General features: G+C 43.0%; 1 protein-coding gene across 4 annotated transcripts in view; it reads right to left on the reverse strand.

The window, feature by feature from the left end:
- Positions 1-19,461, reverse strand: part of EPB41L1 (erythrocyte membrane protein band 4.1 like 1) — a 297,891-nt gene that overhangs the window by 12,044 nt on the left and 266,386 nt on the right. For all 4 annotated transcript variants that reach the window (XM_029611762.1, XM_029611761.1, XM_029611759.1 and 1 more), the window contains 6 exons: positions 17,249-17,377; positions 11,191-11,271; positions 8,918-9,025; positions 7,826-7,912; positions 5,357-5,437; positions 307-423 (listed from right to left, as the gene is read on the reverse strand). In XM_029611762.1, the coding sequence (XP_029467622.1) occupies positions 307-423; positions 5,357-5,437; positions 7,826-7,912; positions 8,918-9,025; positions 11,191-11,271; positions 17,249-17,377 (603 nt within the window). The remainder of the gene's footprint in view (positions 1-306; positions 424-5,356; positions 5,438-7,825; positions 7,913-8,917; positions 9,026-11,190; positions 11,272-17,248; positions 17,378-19,461) is intronic.

Raw genomic sequence — 19,461 nt, forward strand, 5'->3', positions numbered from 1 at the left:
CATCTACATGGAATTTGCTCAATTGCATGTGATCATGTGCTCAATTGGATGCTAATCCTCTTATTGCATATGGGGGGGGGGGGGGGGAGGGGAGGTGTTAATTTAGCGCACCCAAAACATGCATCCAATGGAGTGTTTCCCAGTGCACTAGCCTGAGCGCACTATATTGCATCGGCCTGTAAGTGGGTACCATAGGCAATGGGAGATAATGTTATTTTCCCAAGGTCATAAGGGAGGTGGGGATTTGAACCCATTGGGTTCTAACCACTAGGTCACTCTCTCTCTCTGGATCTTTATATTTTCTACCTGAGGTTTCTTTTCCTTGTCCTCCAGGGATGATTCTGTCTCTCTGTATACCACAGCTTTGGTTACCAGCATGTCAGGGTGTTGCAACTTTGCTTCTTTAATCGCCATAGCCAACGCCTGTTAATAAATAATATTATCACTTAATTCAACTGTTAGCCCACTATCAGTAATATAGCAAACCAGTATGAACCCAGTAGTGCACATTTCACATGTGGTTTTTCAGAGCTTTCAGTGTGGTGGCGGTTTAATATCAAGGAATTCTTAGAGTGTCATAAAATAAAATTTCTGGTGCAAAAGAAGACAGCAGCTGAATGTAACTGAGGCTCAGCTCGTTGCCCATGTGGCAAGGACTGGATGCCTCTGCCTTAATCCATCCTAGACTGGGGATAAAAAGAAGCAGAAAGGAAAGTGTCTGAAGCAAGTATCTGAGATTTTATTCTTTCTAAAACATGTGCTGTAAAGCTGTTATCTTTTTAATAATAAAGGCCTTGAGGCATTTCTCTACACATGTCCTAACATCTGTTAAACTGGTTTCTCCCATCTCATATAAAGCCCCATCAGGTTCCTCGTCATAAAACTCTTTTTCACAAGTACATAAAATGGGAGAAACTGCTTTATAAATCAGGCCTAGTCAGTAGTGGAATGGGTGGTCTCCAAGGCATACCAGCTATTACAGGAAGTGGGGCGAATGGTTCATCTTTGTCAGCAGCGAACCAGGGTGGAATTGGGAATAGTTCTGTTAGAAACTATTCTTGCCTATCCAGATTGATCATCATGTCCAGGATGCGGAGGGTAGATATGCTATAGTGTTGGGTACACTCTATAGGCAAAAAAATGGCACTTTGTAACATATATGCCTCTGACATGTATCACACATTTTATTTTTGCAGAGATTATGCAAAATTGCTTGGTTTTATAGACTATAAACTGACTGAAGGGGTCAACCTAAATGGAATAGATTGATAGCCACTAAAAGCAGCACAGTGGTAAATTTTCTATGTAAATAACTGAGTTTGTTAGATTTATGGTGGACTCTCCACCCAGACGGACTGGATTTTACATTTTTCTCAAACCCACACAAATCATACTCACAGTAAGACTATTTTCTAATTTCAGAACTATCTGCCAGGGTTGGCGACTAAACCATTGGAACCATATACATCTTGGACCATGCTCCGGTGTCTTTTGGATTGGGAGATGGGGGGACTCGTCATCAGTCATTCTCCCGGAGAACGAGTCCAGGGTTATTTTAGAACGAAATCTTCCACACCTATTTGTCTAAACAGCAGTCGGATTATTTATCTGAGAACGATAATGCTGATACTTCACCCTCACTCTTATGGGAAGTGGGTAAAGCTGTCATGAGAGGCCATATTGTAGCTTACGTGGCTCAAGTGGAATATTTTTAGAATTTATATGGGCATGAAACAATGGATAGGGTAACCCAGCAATAGTTTTTTTTTTGAACATTTTTCTTGGCCCAACGTATTGCCAGAGCAATTAGATTGACACAATCTCCCAGTCTGTGATGAGGAAATTTATCAAGTCATTCAGGGGCTCAAACTGGATAAAGCCACAGGATTAGATGGTCTGAGTCCAGAATTGTACAAAGTCTGGAAATTCCTGTTTCTGCCCCCTTTAGCAAAATTTTATAACATGCTGTTGACTGCAGATGCCATCTCTCTTTGATAGTGATCCTGCCAAAAAAATAAAGACCACTTAGAGGTAGGGTCTTACGTCCCATTTCATTGTTAAATGTAGACATAAAAAATTATGGTGGCAATATTAGCTCATAGAATTAATCAATCGCCTCTAACGTTGATCGCTGAAGACCAAACTGGATTTATAAAAGGGAGAGATGGGATGTGGAATATGTGTAGGTTGATAGCTGCCTTAACTAGGAAAGGACAACAAAAGAGCATTAATTCTACGTTTTGAAACTGAAAAAAGCGTTCCATTCCTTCACGTGGGATTTTGTGTTTCAGGAGCTAAAACAATAAGGGTTTTGTGGAAATATTTTGACTTGCTTGACAATTTTACACAACAATCCCTCTGCTCGCATACTTATTAATAGTGCGGTTTCCCATCACTTTAACTTGCAGTGTGGAGCTCGGCAGGATGCCCATTGTCGCTGCTTTTATTTATTTTAGCCATAGAGCCTTTGGCTATCAAACTACGAGCAGATACACAATTTCAGGGTATCACACTAGGCAAACAAACCCTAAAAGATCTCTCTGTTTGCTGATGATATTTTGGTCTTTGTTGGGGACCCAACTCACAGACATACCCATGATCTTTAACTTATTTTCAAAATTCTACTTGATTGCCAGTTTGAAAATTAATTTGACAAACCTGAGGCGCTGGCAATTGATATTAACTTTCAGGACTCCTGGGAGAGCATGTTCCCTTTCTCTTGGGTGCAGAGCCAATTGAAATGTTTAGGGGTTTTGATTCCATGTCACCTTACCTTTTTTTTTTTTTTTTTGCGTGACCTAAACATTAAAGATGCCCTATCTGGGATCAAAGCGCAATCACACACTTGGCAGGAGCTCCCTCTTTCATTCTCGGGACGCTGTGCCCTCCTGAAGAGGGTGATCCTTCCCAAAATCCTGCACAAATTACAAATGCTCCCCCTGTTGGCTGTCCCGGAGTGAATTTGCCCTGTTCAGATCTTTATTTTTAAAATTTAGCTGGCTTGGCAAACGCATTAAGATCAGTTACGATAAACTGCTTTGCAGCAAGGAGGAAGGTGGGACTGACATTCCAGATCTGCACTTTGTTCATGCCACTGATATTTCTCTGCAAAGAACGAGGAACAGTATTGTTTTAATGAGTCCCTGTGTGCTTGCTTGGGGAAGTGGCTCAGATCACGCTGGGGTCTCAAGGCTTATAGCACCCCATTATTGGCCCTGATGGATAATGCAGATTTCCTTCCTGGTCTGGAATGCAGCATCATATTTCTCACCCGGAAACATCCTGGGTTAAAACACATTGTGGAGTGTTATGAAGAGGACGTTCGTGGTTCACTCCTTTTCATCGTTACAAGCTTTGTTCCAGGTGCCCTGCTCACAACTCTTCGCTTTTTTTTTTTTTTTATAGAAGCGAGGCAGTATCTGGAGATCCCTGCAGTGGGCTGAGGAGACTTTCTCACTTGAGCGGTCCTTTTTAAACGACGTCCAGGACGTTTTGATAAGGAAACCTAGTCTATGTAAGCAACGGTTATTAAAGCCGCCTCTGACTGCACCCAGCCGATACTGGGGCCAGGAATTTGGTACTGGGGTTGCAACCCAGCGATATGAAGAAAGGTTTTGAAAGCTTATACACAATCGCCATTGATTGGAGGATGAGAGAGATGGGGTACAAGTTACGCCCCCCATGCTTATGTAGACAATATCAGGCCGGCTCTATCCCCAGCATGTGGCACGTGTGATGGCGACAATGGGACACTGGTTCACAGATTTCTCAAATGCCCGTGAATAGTGCCCTTTTGGGAAAAGGTGCTACTGATCATACAGTTTGCCGTTGCTTGTGGAGTCTCCAGGTCTGCTAAAAACAAGGAAAAATTCAAACAGCTGGCTTTACTTATGGCCTGTAAATGCATCTTACAGCAGTGGACAGGGGATTTCGTCCCCACATTAACTCAGTGGCAATCTCAAATGCTTTTACTTATGCAAATGGAGTGGCTAGATGTAGAAATATCTAAGTGTAAAGTTCCTAAACCACAGGTAGCTGCTTTGAAGTTATTTTTTGAGCAACTTGGACCTCAAAATGCTGGTAACTTGGGTACTCTCCAAACTGTGGGGAGGAGGGGGGGGCCTCCAAGATATTGGAGCATAGTGGCTGGGCTGACGGGATGCTGATCTTCCTACCGGGAGGTGGTTTGTGGCGCGAGTGAGGGGGTGAATGGCACAGGATTACATAGCAGGGCAACTGGGAGACTGGTGTTGAATGTGGGTGTGTGGGAACTTTACTACTGTAATGAAAACCTGTAGCTGTAAAACATTTTACCTATGCATACGTTTGTTGCTTGTTATGCCTTTGTTTGATTGTGCTTGTTCTGCACAGAATACAAAATTATTTTGCCAGGGAAAAAAAAAACCCCAAAAAAAACTATTCTGACCCAACAGAGTACACAAAGCTTGAAGACACTCACCATGAATATTTTGAAAAAATTCCTGCTAACCTGAGCCAAGCAGTGGGCACATTACAGCCGGCTGTTTTCTGGATGGGGTTTTTTTTGTGGTTTTTTTTGGTAGTTCCCTTCTTTTTCTTCTCAGCTCAGTTGAAGCCAGTGCTGGGATTCTGGAGCAGCCCTCCCATTACACCTGCCACACTGCTCCTAGTCTGGTCACTGCAGCAATGGCTCCGTGGCCCGGGAGCCGTGCACCTGGGCTCCTTTCCGGAATCTGTTCTCGTGAACCCTAAAATCCAGCCACCAGGTCTTGCCCATTATGATGACAGCTCCCTTTCCCCCGGGATCCCCCCACCCCAGCCGACCTGGCGTGCTGAGGCGAACCGGGGACCCTCTGAAGCCCCTGCGCTGGCCTCGCTGCCAGCTGCTTCAAACCACTTTTTGTAAACCGCATTAAAGGTTTGCTTTGGATTTGAGGTGTCTTCACCCTTCTAAATACTGGCGGCTCTGCTGAAGATGAAGGGGGGGTCAGCCGTCGGGGAACGGGGGAGGGAGCACCGAGCGAATGTTTCTAAATATTTGGAGACGGTGGGGAGTGAGGAGTCGGGGGCTCTGGCACACAGCGCGCCTGCTGCTATCGTGGTAAGTCTTTGGCCCAGGACCTCAGCATTACCACGGGCTCTCTATTATTTAATTAAGAATACAGAAAGGTAATCTCTTGCAGGCTCGGAAAAGCAGAATAAACCTCTGGCCTCAGCTGGAATAAACAAGAAATTGTTGTCCTCGTCAGACTATGATTGTGCAATCTATAGGAAAAAGCCCCATCTCCATCAGGTGCTTTCAATGACTGGCAGCTAAAACACTGCGGGCTACAAAGCTTTCTAGGGACCCCCCCTGACAAGCTTTCCCCGGTCCTACCTGATCTTGGTCCACATCTTCATCTCCCGTAATGATGATCCGTTTTTCTATCCTGGTCTCCGAGAAGCCTCCTTTCACAGTCTGTCAGAGCAAAAGAACAGGGGGGTGAGGCGCACAAAACTCAGAGGCTGCAGCATCTGAGATCTTCTCTTGGGATCAGTGCTTCCTGCGTGCCTCTCAACCCCAAACCTGTTCCGGTGACCCCCACAGCCAGTCGCCTTTCTGGGATACTCACAATGCAGAGGCAGGGGATGCATCTGCCTACCCTGAAGGCCCGTTGTATGCAGATTTCGCTCTTGCATATTCACGGCGGATATCCTGACACCCAACCGGCTCTGGGACCATCAGGAAAAGTCTGGGAGAGGCCCTGCAGTAAGTACTGTAACACCTTTGCCAGAAAGTAGGGCTGTGCTGTCATGTTAAGAGGCCATAAAAACCTGAATGATATTTATTATATTGCTTTGTGTGGTTTTTCCCCATCTGAAATGGCACAAACACTAACAAAATGTCATTTGCTGTTCTAGCCTGTGCTATTCACATGATATGTTTTTGAAAATAAAGCCAAATAAAATAAATGGAAATCAAAAATTGAAACAAAAAATATTTTCTTCCATGGATACCCCCTACCTGAAAAGTGCTACAGTAAGGGTGGGATTTTAAAAGCCCTACGCGCGTAAATCCGGGGAGGTTATGCACGCTGGGCCTATTTTAAAAAGGCCCGGGACGCGTGTAAGTCCTGGGGCTTGCAAAAAGGGGCAGTCTGGGGGCAGGGTGGTCTGGGGGTGGAGCCAGAGGCCTCCGACATAGCTGCCGTTTGCCGCTTTGTCGGAGGATCATGTGCTGGCAGGCTACCGGCATGAGCAACTTGCGCCTGCCCATAGGCAGGCACAAAAGGTAAGACAAAGGTCAGGGGAGAGGTTAGAGTAGGGCTGGGGGGGGGGGGGGGGGGGGGGGAAGGGGTGGGAAGGTCAGGCTAGGGGAAGGGAACAGGGGAAACCCGCGCGCGCCGACCCCCAATTCTATAACTTGCGCATGCAAGTTATAAAATCGGGCGCGCACATGTACGCTCGCGTGCTTCTATTAAAACCTACCCCTAAGTATATATATAAGAACAGACAAAAGTCCCAAGGCGTATTTTGCATAACTTCATATGTGCATGGAATTTTGCAGTGGAATTTTGTTTTCTCTTCCGATAACTTCAAATCAATTTTTTATTTTGGGTGGGGGGGGTGGGGCGGGAAGATATCCTATTTCAAAGCTGTGAGAGAAAACCGAATTGCAGGGTATTTGCACTTTAGTGTTGCTCTGCTTTGACTTGACATGTGAAGCTGGTCCTTCCAATAAGTCTAAAATCATCCACATTTAAACAGGCTGAAAAAGAGCAAGGGGGCCGATGCATGCATTGCACGCCCGTTTTCCTAACGCGGGTGCAGCCACATCCTCTGGGCACCCAATGCAGCATTTAAATGAAGGGCAGCATTAAAAAAAAAAAAAAGGGGGCGCTAGGGGAAAATTGTGCGGCCACAGCTCTCAATTGCATCGGGTGCTCAATTCGAGGGTCCATTTTACCCTGCTTCTTCAGGCCGATTTTTCTGTTATTTTGCTGAGGTCGCTGAAGTGCCTTACATTAAGTGTCCCTTGCTATGGCATCTAAATTGTGTGGCCATAAGAAATTGTGTTGGTTTTTTTTTAAACCAGCCAATATGCATTTATTTTTCTCCACCGCAAGTAGTAAATGAAGGTGTCACAACGATACTAAGTAGGAAGATCCACTCATCATAACATAGACGACTGTATTTTATTTCTCATGAGCCCTTGACTCGCAAATCGACTTTACTGCACCTCTGGGGCTGGAGTTAAATTTGTCATGTTAAAAAGTGTGTGTTGGGCGCCCAACCATTTCCTGCATTGGGGGGGTAATAGCTAATAGCCTTATCTACATTTCATTTCCATGTGATGGGCGCTATCGGCTACACATCTGTTTGAGCGTGCATTCTGGATGCACCAATCCCCTTATTGCATCAGGTGCTAGCCTAGCGCGTTCAAAATGCGCGTCCAACCACGTGTGAGCCTGTGTGCTAGGCTGGGCGCACTTTATTGCATCGGCCCCTAAAGATGAACAAATGCAGAGATCTGAGCTAAAGTGCAAATCGCTCTGATTTGACTAAGGCTCTTTTTGCAACCTGTTCCTGTAGGACACCAATCATTCCAGTTTGGATGAAATCAATTTGAACTTGAACTAGCTCGCTCTTCCATAGTGCCAACCGATGACTTCAAGGGCATTCTAGGAACAGGGCATGTACAGCTAAAAGTCAGCTAACATTCTTTTGTCATAAAGGGAAATGTAAATGACAGAACTATCGATCGCAATAGTGTACTGTTAAAGTAAAAAAAACAAAACCAACTTCCCCTCTTATTACGTATGTTGCATGCCCTGCGGTTGTGCGCACTAATTTAGCAATGGCTTACCTTGGTTACATGGGTAGTGGTGGACGTAGAAAGGGTTTCAGCTGTGGCACTGTGAGTGGGGTCCTTCCCCACAAAACTGCTTGAGATCTGGGAACAAACACAGTCACCTGGCTCATTACTGACCCCCAGCAACAGCTTCGGATTTATTATGCTCTGTTTTCTTCAGGTAAGCATAAGTGCCCAGTTAACTGGGGGCAAGTCTGACGGGACAAGCCCTCTGGGTGTAACCCCCTCTCTTTCTCAGGGCACTCCCTGCGGAAGGCAAAGGGCCAAACAGGGAGTACTGCAGGAGTACGGAAAAAAACTGGCTGCAGACCCGGATCAGCATTTGTTCACTGGGGGGACAGCTCCACGCTGCAAGGCCCAAGAAGATCACATGCAACTGATACAAAGACTCCTCACAAAAAATGTGGTGTTCCAAAAAAAAAAAAAAAAAGTTAACTAAGAGATACTGAAAAAGCAGAAGAATCCTGTCCAGGCTTCTGTATTCTGCAAACAAAAATGTGGAGTAAGGGAATGAATCTCTGGGGTGCTTCTGGCATCTCTTGCCTCCAAGACCTTCCCAGAACAAACTGCAGGCTCTGCTGCACCAATCACCCATTTCTTGGCTTCCATGGAGGCTCCCCTCTCTTCTTTAGGTTGCACCCCGCCGAGTCCTTACGGACTTCTCTTGCACAAAAACAGAAGGCAGCTTACAGCGACGGATTTCCTGCACCTCAGCAGATATCCTTGGACATAGGAGATTCGCAAAGGGTTGAGGTTTTCTCTTTTGGTGGAAAAAGCAAAGGGAGTCACTTCCACAAAACGTAACAGACGTACTCTCTGTGTCTGAAAGGATCAGTGGCCTTCCCACTTGAAGAGTGAGAGAAACCTCTCCAAAGAGCAGGCAAGCAGACTTACTGCCTTCTCTCCACTCCTTCAGGGCCCCTTGGGGACACCTATAAACGTTTTAGACAAAGACCCTTCCTTTTTTGGGACTGAACCATCTTCAGTCACTCACAATACACCCATGGACACTCCAATTGCTGGAATGATCCTAACTTTACTATATGGTGAAGAATATGGGGGCATTGCACCCTGCTTTCTACTCACAGGAGACACGGAGCGAGTTTCCATCACGGGCGCCTGCAGGCCAGGCGGTGCACCCACCAACGCCGGCATGGTCGTTGCAGTCTGCTTGCCGGTCTTGGGACTTTGATCCTGAGGAGAGAAAACTGGCTCTTAAAATCCTGAGATTTGTTCTGGCAATATAAAAGCGATACAAGAAGCACTTCTTCTAGGTGTTCAAAGCCTGGGGAGCAACTAAAAATATTCTCACAATGGAGTTTCATTTCCAAAAACTTTTCCTCCCAGATACAGAATGACAGAAATCATTTCTACGGGTGGGGAAACTGGCTCATAATTAGGGTTTGTATGACTTGACAATGTAAAAAAAAAAATAGTCTAGGCAATCCCTTCACAATTATCTTAGTAGAAAGAGAGTAATTTTATAACTGTGCATGGTGGGGTGGGGTAAAGTCTGCACATACCTTCTATACTCAGACATTACCTCAAATTTTCTACGCAAATTCACATGGAAGTGCCCAAGTATTCTCACAAACATCAGCACAAAGTTACACCTGATCCATTAAGGGCACAACCTGTGCAGGGGAACTGATGCGCATGCTTTATAAAATCAAAATGTCATCATCATAAGTTACCATCATGCACACAAGTCTGATTCCCCTCCTCAGAATGGCTCTTGTCAGTTCATATAAAAGTATGCATGCAACTGGGTAACTCATGTACTATTATGTTTCGTACAGTCGTTTACACACAAAGTTACACACAGAGTTTTATGCTTGTAAATGGCTCAGAAAATTCAACCCAAAATGTGCAGTCTTGAACGGTTTGCCAATAAAACTTCATTTCATTCTCATAATTGGACCAAACTTATTGCTTCTTTGGTTAAAACCTTTACTAGGTCTCCATTTTCACATGCAGGACATTTCTTGGGTATCATTGGTTATACTTAACATGACCTCAGACTACCCAGATTTCTTAATTAACGGAGATTTTCCTTACAGACGATAGCAGCTCTAGTAACTCTTAAAGAGATTATTATATTTTTGCATGGGCAGATGTTTTTTCTTGCTCAGCTTTTAGGTAATGTGGTGGCATCCTGCAGATCTTGGCAAATGGCTCTTGCAGAGGATGCTGCTTTGTAGATTGGCCAACCTTAGATAGCTTCTATTGATTTATAGGTGCCCGGAGAAAGAAGCTAAGACATGTGCTAGACGAGCCATTCCAGCAGGCTGTCATTTGTCACATCATGCAACACTTAGCTCGGATAATCCTTTATTTGACTTGTCCAAACTAAAAACTGCCTGCTGGTCCCTTCCTGCAGCTGCTTTAAACATGCTTGATGCGGAAAGCACACCTCAGAGATTAAAACAATAAATCTTGGAGTGTACCCTTTTGATGCAATAAGTCAAATAAATACAAGATGGCCCACTGTCATATTTTACTTAAGTTCAGGATATTCTTTTGACTATAGAGGCAGTTTATAGCATGCAGGTATATAAGTTCAGTTAGTGCATGCTTGGCACTTGCAGGTCCATACAGTAAACTGCGCGGGAGAGCCGGTGCTTCGAGGCGAGCGCCCGCTCTTCCAACGCGAGCCCAGGCACCTCTCCTGGGTGCGCAATGCAGTATTTAAATTAGGGCCCGTGCTAATAAGGAGGCGCTAGGGACACTAGCGCATCCCTAGCACCTCCTTATTTGCGGAAGTGGCGGTTGTCAGGGGGTCTGACAGCCAACGCTTTATTTTACCAGCGTCGGTTGTCAAACCTGCTGACAGCCATGGGTTCGGAAAACAGACGCCGGCAAAATTGAGCGCCCGTTTTCTAACCCGCGGGCAGATTTTTTTTTTTTTAGAAGATTTTTATTTTTTTAAATTTTGGGGCCTCTGACTTAATATCGCTATGATATTAAGTCGGAGGGTGTACAGAAAAGCAGTTTTTTCTGCTTTTCTGTACACTTGCCTGGTGCTGTCTGCCGCACATTTTGCTTTCCGTATTGCGCTCATCACATTTGCATGTGATGAGCGCTATTAGTTTTGGGGGAGTTGGCCGCGCGTTTTCCACGCGCTATTACCCCTTACTGTATAAGGGGTAAAAATAGCGCGTGGAAAACGCGCGGCCAAACGGAGGCTAATGGTGCGCCGGCTGAGCGCACCGTTCTGTATTGGCCTGTTGGAGAATGGAAGGCAAAGAGAGGGATAAACTCTACTGCTGTTGACATCTAGGGATCAGTAAGGCAATCTTTAATGTCAGCTGACGGATCCAGCAAGATGGCTGCATTGATCAAGAAAGCTGCATACTTACTAAGGCTGTTGCTGTGGTGTCAGTGGTTACAGTATGGGAGCTCGATAATATCTCTCTTCCACCATTAGGCCTTCCATCGACCTGCCAAGAGAAAAGAGACTTCATCAGTCAAAAAGAAAGCTGATGCAAACCGTGTGTTACCAGCATGGTAGTAACTGCTGCAGTGCTCCGGAGCAGCCTCTCACCAGGCTTAGGCAGGAACAAACATTCCTGTCTAAGGTCTCCCAGTGGTAAAAGGCATGGATGTATGTGGGTGAACCGGAGTTTTGTAGGCATGTCTGCACCAATGAGGAGGGTATGGTTGCTCCTCCTCCTTCATGCTCCTTGTTTCAGGTGGTGAGAAATCCATTCTTTTTTATGCCAAATAGTTCCCTACTATCTCCTTTTACAATAGTTGTTATTTGGGTTTCTCTCTGTTTGTTCTCTAAAGCCGAGATGAATTTCGATGAGCACAGCCCTTATCCAGCAGGAGCTAAATAGCTGAGGCACATTGGGGTAGATTTTCAAAGGGTTACGAGCGTAACCCTTTAAACACCCCCCCCCCCCCCCGAGCCTATTCTGCATAGGCTCGGCGGCACCCGCAAGTCCCAGGACGCGCGTATGTCCCGGGGCTTTGAAAAAGGGGCAGGGGCGGGGAGGTGGTCCCGAGTCCTCCGGCACAGCAGCTGTGCTGGGGGACGGTGCACACAAGTTACGCCTGCCTCAGGCAGGCATAACTTAGACAACAAAGGAAGGGGGGGTATTTAGGTAGGGCTGGGAGGTGGGTTAGATAGGGGAAGGGAGGGGAAGGTGGGGGGGAGGGAATGGGGAAAGCCATCGAGCCTCCCCTATGGCTCGGCGCACGCAAGGTGCACAAGTATGCACCCCCTTGCGCGCGCATGTTATAAAATCAGGTGTACATTTGTGCGTGCCGGGTAGTGCGCACAAATGTACCCCGTGCGCGCTCCTCTATAAATCTGTCCCATTCTTTTTATCCAGTGCTAGCACAGACTACAACCTAAATCTTCCACATGATCTATCTTTGTTGCAAAATAAAAATAACCATGAAAGATGAAAATGGAGATTAAAGAATAAGAAAAAGAATCTAATGCTGAAACAAATGTACTAGTGTATTTTTAATGCTTGTGAATGGTGACAGACTGACCAGGCTGAAAAATGAACAGCTATTGAACAGATGCAGTATGGTTAACAATAATACACTTGCCATATACTACCCCTTCAATGGGCTACACCCCAGTTTGGGAGGCACCACTCAGAGTTCTGAGGAAGATAACCCGAACAGAAGCATGAATCTATCACAAGACAAATCATTTTTCTGTGTCAATACAGTATACATTAGGGATGTGCTGTCATTTGAAATGTAATAGAAAATGTCCTCATTTTGAGTTCAGTTTCATTTCAGAAACCGAATGAGAGAAAAATGAATGAAATATCATTCATGTTTTGTGCCATGCTGCCACTATTAAGAAAATTTTTTTTTTAAATGCCATTTTTATATAGTCACCTCTCCCCCGCCCTGCCAGTTATTTTCATTTATTCAGATTAGGATAGGCCAGATGGCACCAGGTCTACTAGGAACATCTTTCTCTATGATCCCATTTTGTTCGTATTCACTAAATACATTTTAGTATTTGCAGTCTAGAAAACAAAGAATATGACAGCAGATAAGGACCATAAGGCCCATCTAGCTTGCCCATTTTCCTTCCCGGTGTTAAGCCATCGATCCTAGTTTATCACTTTCTCTTCGCTTCTGAGCATCTAAGGATTCTCTGGGCTTTCTTGAATGCTTGCTTACTGTTTTTTTGGGTTTTGGGGGGGTTTTTTTTGTCTCTAGCGCATCCACCAGGATTTATTTATTTCATTCATTCGGTGAAGCCATCACAACGGTTTACAAGAATCAAATAGTAATTTTCTTAACAATTGTGAATTAAGGTATAACAGGATAAGAATTAAACAAATAGTTAATCTCTTACAGTCCAGAAGAAAAAACATTTTTTGAGCGAGGAGGGTTTGTTTGGTGCTGGTTGGAGATAAGTTATTTTTGTTGATTTGGTTGGTAGTTCCTTTGGGTGTTAGGATGCTGTGGAGTTTGAGAGTTAGTGTAGACTTTGTAAAACAACCACGTTTCTAGATCTTTTTTTGAAAGTTTTGAGGTTAGGTTGGGTTCTCAAGCCTTTTGGGAGGAAGTTCCATATTTTAGGGCAGGCAATGGAAAAAGCTCTTTCTCTGGTTGTTGTCAAGTGAGCATCTCTGATGGGGGGGATTGATAAGTGGCCGGTGTTGTTTATCATGCCCTCTTGTTCTATATCTTCCTTGCCACTGAAAAACACTTGACCCTTCAGCATTATTTTCACCTTTGAGGTATCTGAATGTCTCTACGATACCAGTCCCCCTTCTCTTCTTGAATATTCATAAACTACACTTCACTGGGTGCACTGGAATGGGAGAAAAACACCTCCCACCTACCTGAATTGGTTACAAATGTGCCCACCATGAAGTCATCCTCTAACTTTATTATTTAATGCCTTTATATACTTTATTCTTTTTTTTTCAATGTAGGTACTATTTTTTTCTACAGTACCATGTTTGATTTTAAAAAAATAAAATAAATAAATCTATACATAACAGGTTAAAATGGAATAATCTATGTTACTGACACATCCCCAAACCTCACTACAGGCTCTCATGAATCTTTTTGAGGAGTTTGTTGGGTTCTTGGGTTTAAGGTTAAACGCTGATGAATTCAAAGCTTTAGCATCTCCAACCGTAGTACAAAATCGGTGGGAAGGTCTTTAGATATTTAGGTCTTGAAATATCCATGGACTTGGGACAGATATATCAGCTTAATCGGTGAGACTGACTTCAGTGCCGGGAAAAGTCATGGAAGCTGTTATAAAGAATAAAATCACAAAACATTTAGATAGACATGGTTTAATGGGACACAGCCAGCATGGATTTACCCAAGGGAAGTCTTTCCTCACTAATCTCCTACATTTTTTGAAGGGGTGAATAAACATGTGGTCAAAGGTGAACCGGTAGATGTGGTGTATTTGGATTTTCAGAAAGCGTTAGACAAAGTCCCGCATGAGAGGCTTCTAAGAAAACTAAAAAGTCATGGGATAGGAGGCGATGTCCTTTTGTGGATTACAAACAGGTTAAAAGACAGGCAACAGAATAGAATTAAATGGTTTGTTTTCACAGTGGAAAAAGGTAAACAGTGGAGTGCCTCGGGGATCCGTACTTGGACAGATGCTTTTCAAGTTTGACAAGTGAGGTGATCAAATTTGCGGATGACACAAAAATCATGTAGAGTAGTTAAATCTCAAGCAGATTGTGATGAACTGCAGGAGGACCTTGCCAGACTGGAAGATTGGGCTTCCAAATGGCAGATGAAATTTAATGTGGACAAGTGCAAAGTGATGCATAAAGGGAAAAATAATCCTTGCTGTAGTTACACAATGTTAGGTTCTATCTTAGGAGTTATCACCCAGGAAAGAGATCTAGGCATCATAGTGGATAATACATTGAAATCGTTGGCCCAGTGTGCTATAGTGTTCAAAAAAGCAAACAGAATGTTAGGAATTATTAAGAAGGGAATAGAAAATATAACGGAGGATGTCATAATGCCTTTGTATCACTCCATGGTGAGACCGCACCTTGAATACTGTGTGCAGTTCTGGTCACTGCATCTCAAAAAGGATATAGCTGTACTGGAGAAAGTGCAGAGAATGGTGACCAAAATGATAAGGGGCATGGTATGGCTGCCTATGAGGAAAGGCTAAAGAAGTTACGGTTGTTCAGTTTGGAGAAGATGTGACTGAGGGGGGATATGATAGAAGTCTACAAAATCATGAAAGGACTTGAACAAGTTAATGTAAATCAGTTATTTACTCTCTCAGATAATAGAAGGACTAGGGAGCATGCCATAAAGTTAGCAAGAGGCTCATTTAAAACAAATTGAAGAAAATTCTTTTTCACGCAGCTCATAGTTAAGCTCTGGAATTCATTGCCAGAGGATGTGGATACAGTAGTTAGTGTAACTGGGTTTAAAAACAGTTTGGATAAGTTCCTAGAGAAAAAATCCATAAACTGCTATGATGGTAATTAATAAGCAATAGTAGCTTGTGATCTACCTGATGTTTGGGTACTTGCCAGGTACTTGTGACTTGGATTGGCCACTGTTGGAAACAGGATACTGGGCTTGATGGACCCTTGGTCTGACTTAGTATGTCATATCTTATATGTTCTTAATGTCTCCAGATTAGTTTCTACCATGAAAGATAAATTAGAAACCTGGATTAAATTTACCTCTCTCCTTTCTTGGTCAAATAAATATTTTCAAGATGGTCATCTTCCCCAAATGGTTATACCTATTACAGACTTTGCCTATTTAAATTATGAAAAAGGATATCAGATCATTAGACCCATTGCTGCGAGATTTTATTTGGAAAAGAAGGAAACCCCGAATTGCTCTGCATTGGCTGAAAAGAGTGGGCTCAGGGAGGTGTGTCTCACCCAGACTTGGAGAGATACAATTTAGCTGTTCTTTTAAGAATTGCTAGGGCCTGGTTATATGGGGAGTTTATTTATGTATTGCAGGAGGGAGAAAAGGATTTAGCGGCTCCACTAGATCTGCATTATTTATTGCATGCGTCAGCTTCCTCCTTGCCAAAGGGCATAGCTGGTGATATGCTAATATCACCAATTTGGTGGGCATGGAAAAAACTGGCCAGGTTGTGGAACTTTTCCCCTGAGATGTCCCGTTAGGGGAAATGCCAATTTTATCCCAGGTTCTCAAGGAGTTAAAACTCTCCATTCCTAAAAACAAAAGTTAAGTCAATTAACCAAATCAGGAAAAGGGCAATCAATAGGCTTTGTCTGAAGAGGATTGGTTTTCTTACTTACAACTGAAACATTGCATAGCCACTTTACCAAGGGATAACCTATTGAAAATGGTTGATGATATTGATGATTTTTTTCACATAGATGATATATCGAAATTATCCCTCTTTAAACTGCATAAGTCACTAGTAAAAACGGACAAGCCCAATTTTGTGTAGTCTCTTGTGCTGCGTTGGATAGAGAGGGGGACCCGTTTCTACTTCAGACAGTGCTCTGACTTCATGCTTTAAATGCTTCAGAGAGACCTCACTGAACATGTATTTGAGGGAATTGCAATATACGTTTCTGAGAAGGGCTTATGTCGCTCCATTCTTAGCTTACAAAGCTAAAGCTTACAGATTCAGATCAGTGGCTGAAATGTCACTTGGCAATAGGGTCTTTCTTGCATATGTTTTGGTCTTATCCCAACATACAAACATTTTGGTCCAAAGTAAGAAATTACTTGGAAAAAAAATCTTTGGCTACTCATTCCCCCACACACCAGAACTTATCTTATTTGAATCTATACCTAAAACTTGTTTCCATTCTAAAGGAGAGGTGCTATTTGCAAGGAAAGCTTTTGTTTTGGGTAAGAAATCCATTTTATAGGATTGGAGAGATGACTCTACCCCCTCTTAACTGGCAATGGCGGAATTCTAGCAGTTAAGATGAATGTAGCTGGCAGTAAACCCGCTCACTATTTGGGAGCCGTACCTACAGAGTTTATCACCGCGTGCTAGAAGTTTGATTGTTAACAGTTCAAGTCGTTAGCTGGATGTTCTGGATGTGTCATGGCGATCTGCTCTTCTCGGCTTGAGAGATAATAAACCAATTGTAGAACTTACTGGGGGAGGGGGAGGAGAGGGGTTAAGAGAGATTAAATTTAATATAATTTTAGGGTTATGTTCAGGGAGCCTTCTGGAGTCAAGGAACAGGACTTGGGAGGTTGGGGGATATGAATAGCATTTGGTATTTAAAGAATGTGGGTGGGGGGCTGCTTTAGGGTTGTTGGGTAAAGTTTTCAATATTGGAACATACAAGCAATGCTACAAATTATGTTACGCACAGCTTCTTTGAAGTGTAAAAAGTAATGGATATGCTTAAAGATTCGGTTTATGAAGCGTTTTCAATAAAAATACTTTGAATTGAAATGGAATAATCCGATGATTGCAATTACCTGGGATGTCTCCATCGTCATGATTTTCGTTTCCGTGAAGACATCAGGTTCTGTCAGGAGGGCGCCATTTGCCTTTTTCACACTGGATACTTTGCTGATGGTCACCTTCTCCGTTTTCAGAAAGGAGGACTATGGAAGAATACAGAAATTCAACAAGCAGCAACCAGATGCCTTCTAAAATGAACCACCACCCACTGACGCACCCTTACCCACTCCTGCCCCATTCATTTTCACGGAGATTTCACCAAACACATACAATGTTTAACAATAGCACATAAGGTCATCTTTGCCAAGTAATTTATTTCTTGCCAGGTGAGTGAATTTTTGGATTTTTTTTTTTTTTTGCAGAAAAGGTGAGGAGAGGAGTAATAAACACTGCATGGAATGAGAGCAATTTTCACAGCCATTTACCTGGGTGCAAAATAGAGTCTGAAAACTGTCTTACCCCCCCCCCCCCAAAAGCCGCTAAACGCATGAACGCTGGTTCGCAATGCGCATAAACTTGGCTATTCCCTGGGCATGTATAGCTTGGGCGAGCAAAACAGCAGGCACACCTGGCATTTTCAAAAATATGTGCACTATTTTACCCCGCCATCTCCACCCCTGCCACCTGCACAAGCAGCAGGTGCAAACTACATGGGCACTTTTAGTGCATGTACTTTATGCCAGTCAATTTTCAAAGGCAAACTAGCCAGGTAATTTCCCGTTGAAAATTAGCTTACAAAGAACCTGCAATAGGGAAGTCCCTCCCTATATGTAAATACCTACAGTACCTGAATATAATCCGTTTTGAAGTGCCGAAAATAAATAAATATATCATCCAGGCTAGGTCCACATCCCATTAGGCACAGAGAATGGGTTATACGATTATTCTCTAGTATTCACCTTGGATACAGCAGAATGTTTTTGGGTTGGTTTTTTTTTGAAAAAGCAAATCTCCCAAGTATAATCCATTACTTTTAGATGTTATCATACAAGCTACAACAGGTAATTGCAGTAAGCAAAGGCTATCAGCCTTCACAGCAAAGCAAGATGATCCCCTTTCCCCCTATGGCTAAATTTAAAGTCACAGGTATCTTGAAATCATAGAGCACAGCACGCTGCGGTTTTGAGATGCATGGGCTTGTCAGCGTCCTAATATGAAAGAGGGTTATCTTGGTGAGAAATGCAGTAGGACAAGGAAGAGCACAGGACAGATTTTGTGACCGGTTACAGAATGAAATACTTTTGCAGGGTGCAGTTAAAGTTCATATCAAGCATACCCTATAAGAAAGGAAAACTACAGAAAAGTAACCATTTAAGATTGTGATATAATAATATCTGAAGATCTACTACATGGACTGTTTCACCGAAAATCTGCAAACATGGGGACTTTTCTATGATCTCGTGCTGTAGGTACAGCTGATTCAAGAGATTCACTGAGAAGTATTCAGTAGTTTGTTTTAAGTCAAAAATTTCTGATTCTGATCTCTAATGCCTTTTATTCATGGAGGAGAGATAGATTAGGCTTTAGTTGGTGTATATCTTAATCGTTACAGAAGCTACAACTTGGAAATCCTAAAGAAATAAATGGGAATACTTTTTTGTGATAAAATTGACAGATGAATAAATTTTCATTGCACTGCACTTGAGCTACCAACATTATATTGTACTGGTTTGTTACAAGAGCCATAAAATATTATATTATATAGCCAGAAATATCAGGTCTTTCAGCGTCCTATAACATGGGGAATGTCAGTCTTTAATATAGTATGGAAAAAGGAATCCTCCTAGAGAATTTCTGTGGATGTTCCCATTATAATAATAGATTTTCCTTTACTTACTTTACATTTGCTAATCATTTTACAGAAATGTAATATTTTCTTATAAACATCATTGCCAGTCTATCATGATAAGATATATTACATATCAGCAGGAAAAAGTAATGTCACTGGCACAGGCTAATTGCACGCTAGATAAATTCTGTCTGGTGTATTCATGCAACACACAAGCTAAAATGCAAATGACATACCAATTCATGCATACAGGTGAGATGGAGAGACCTAAAGTATCGCAATCAGTTTAATAAATGCTATACAAATGCACTTACAGTACATAAAACATGCTTTGAAAATGGAACATGCAAAACAGATGATATTCTCAGAATTAACACAAATATTCAAATGTTTGTAGGTTACCGAGAAGCTGGCATGCTGTTCTGAACTACTGTGCGA

The sequence above is a fragment of the Rhinatrema bivittatum genome, chromosome 8, assembly GCF_901001135.1.
Source record: "Rhinatrema bivittatum chromosome 8, aRhiBiv1.1, whole genome shotgun sequence".
In the NCBI taxonomy this organism is placed as follows: Eukaryota; Metazoa; Chordata; class Amphibia; order Gymnophiona; family Rhinatrematidae; genus Rhinatrema; species Rhinatrema bivittatum.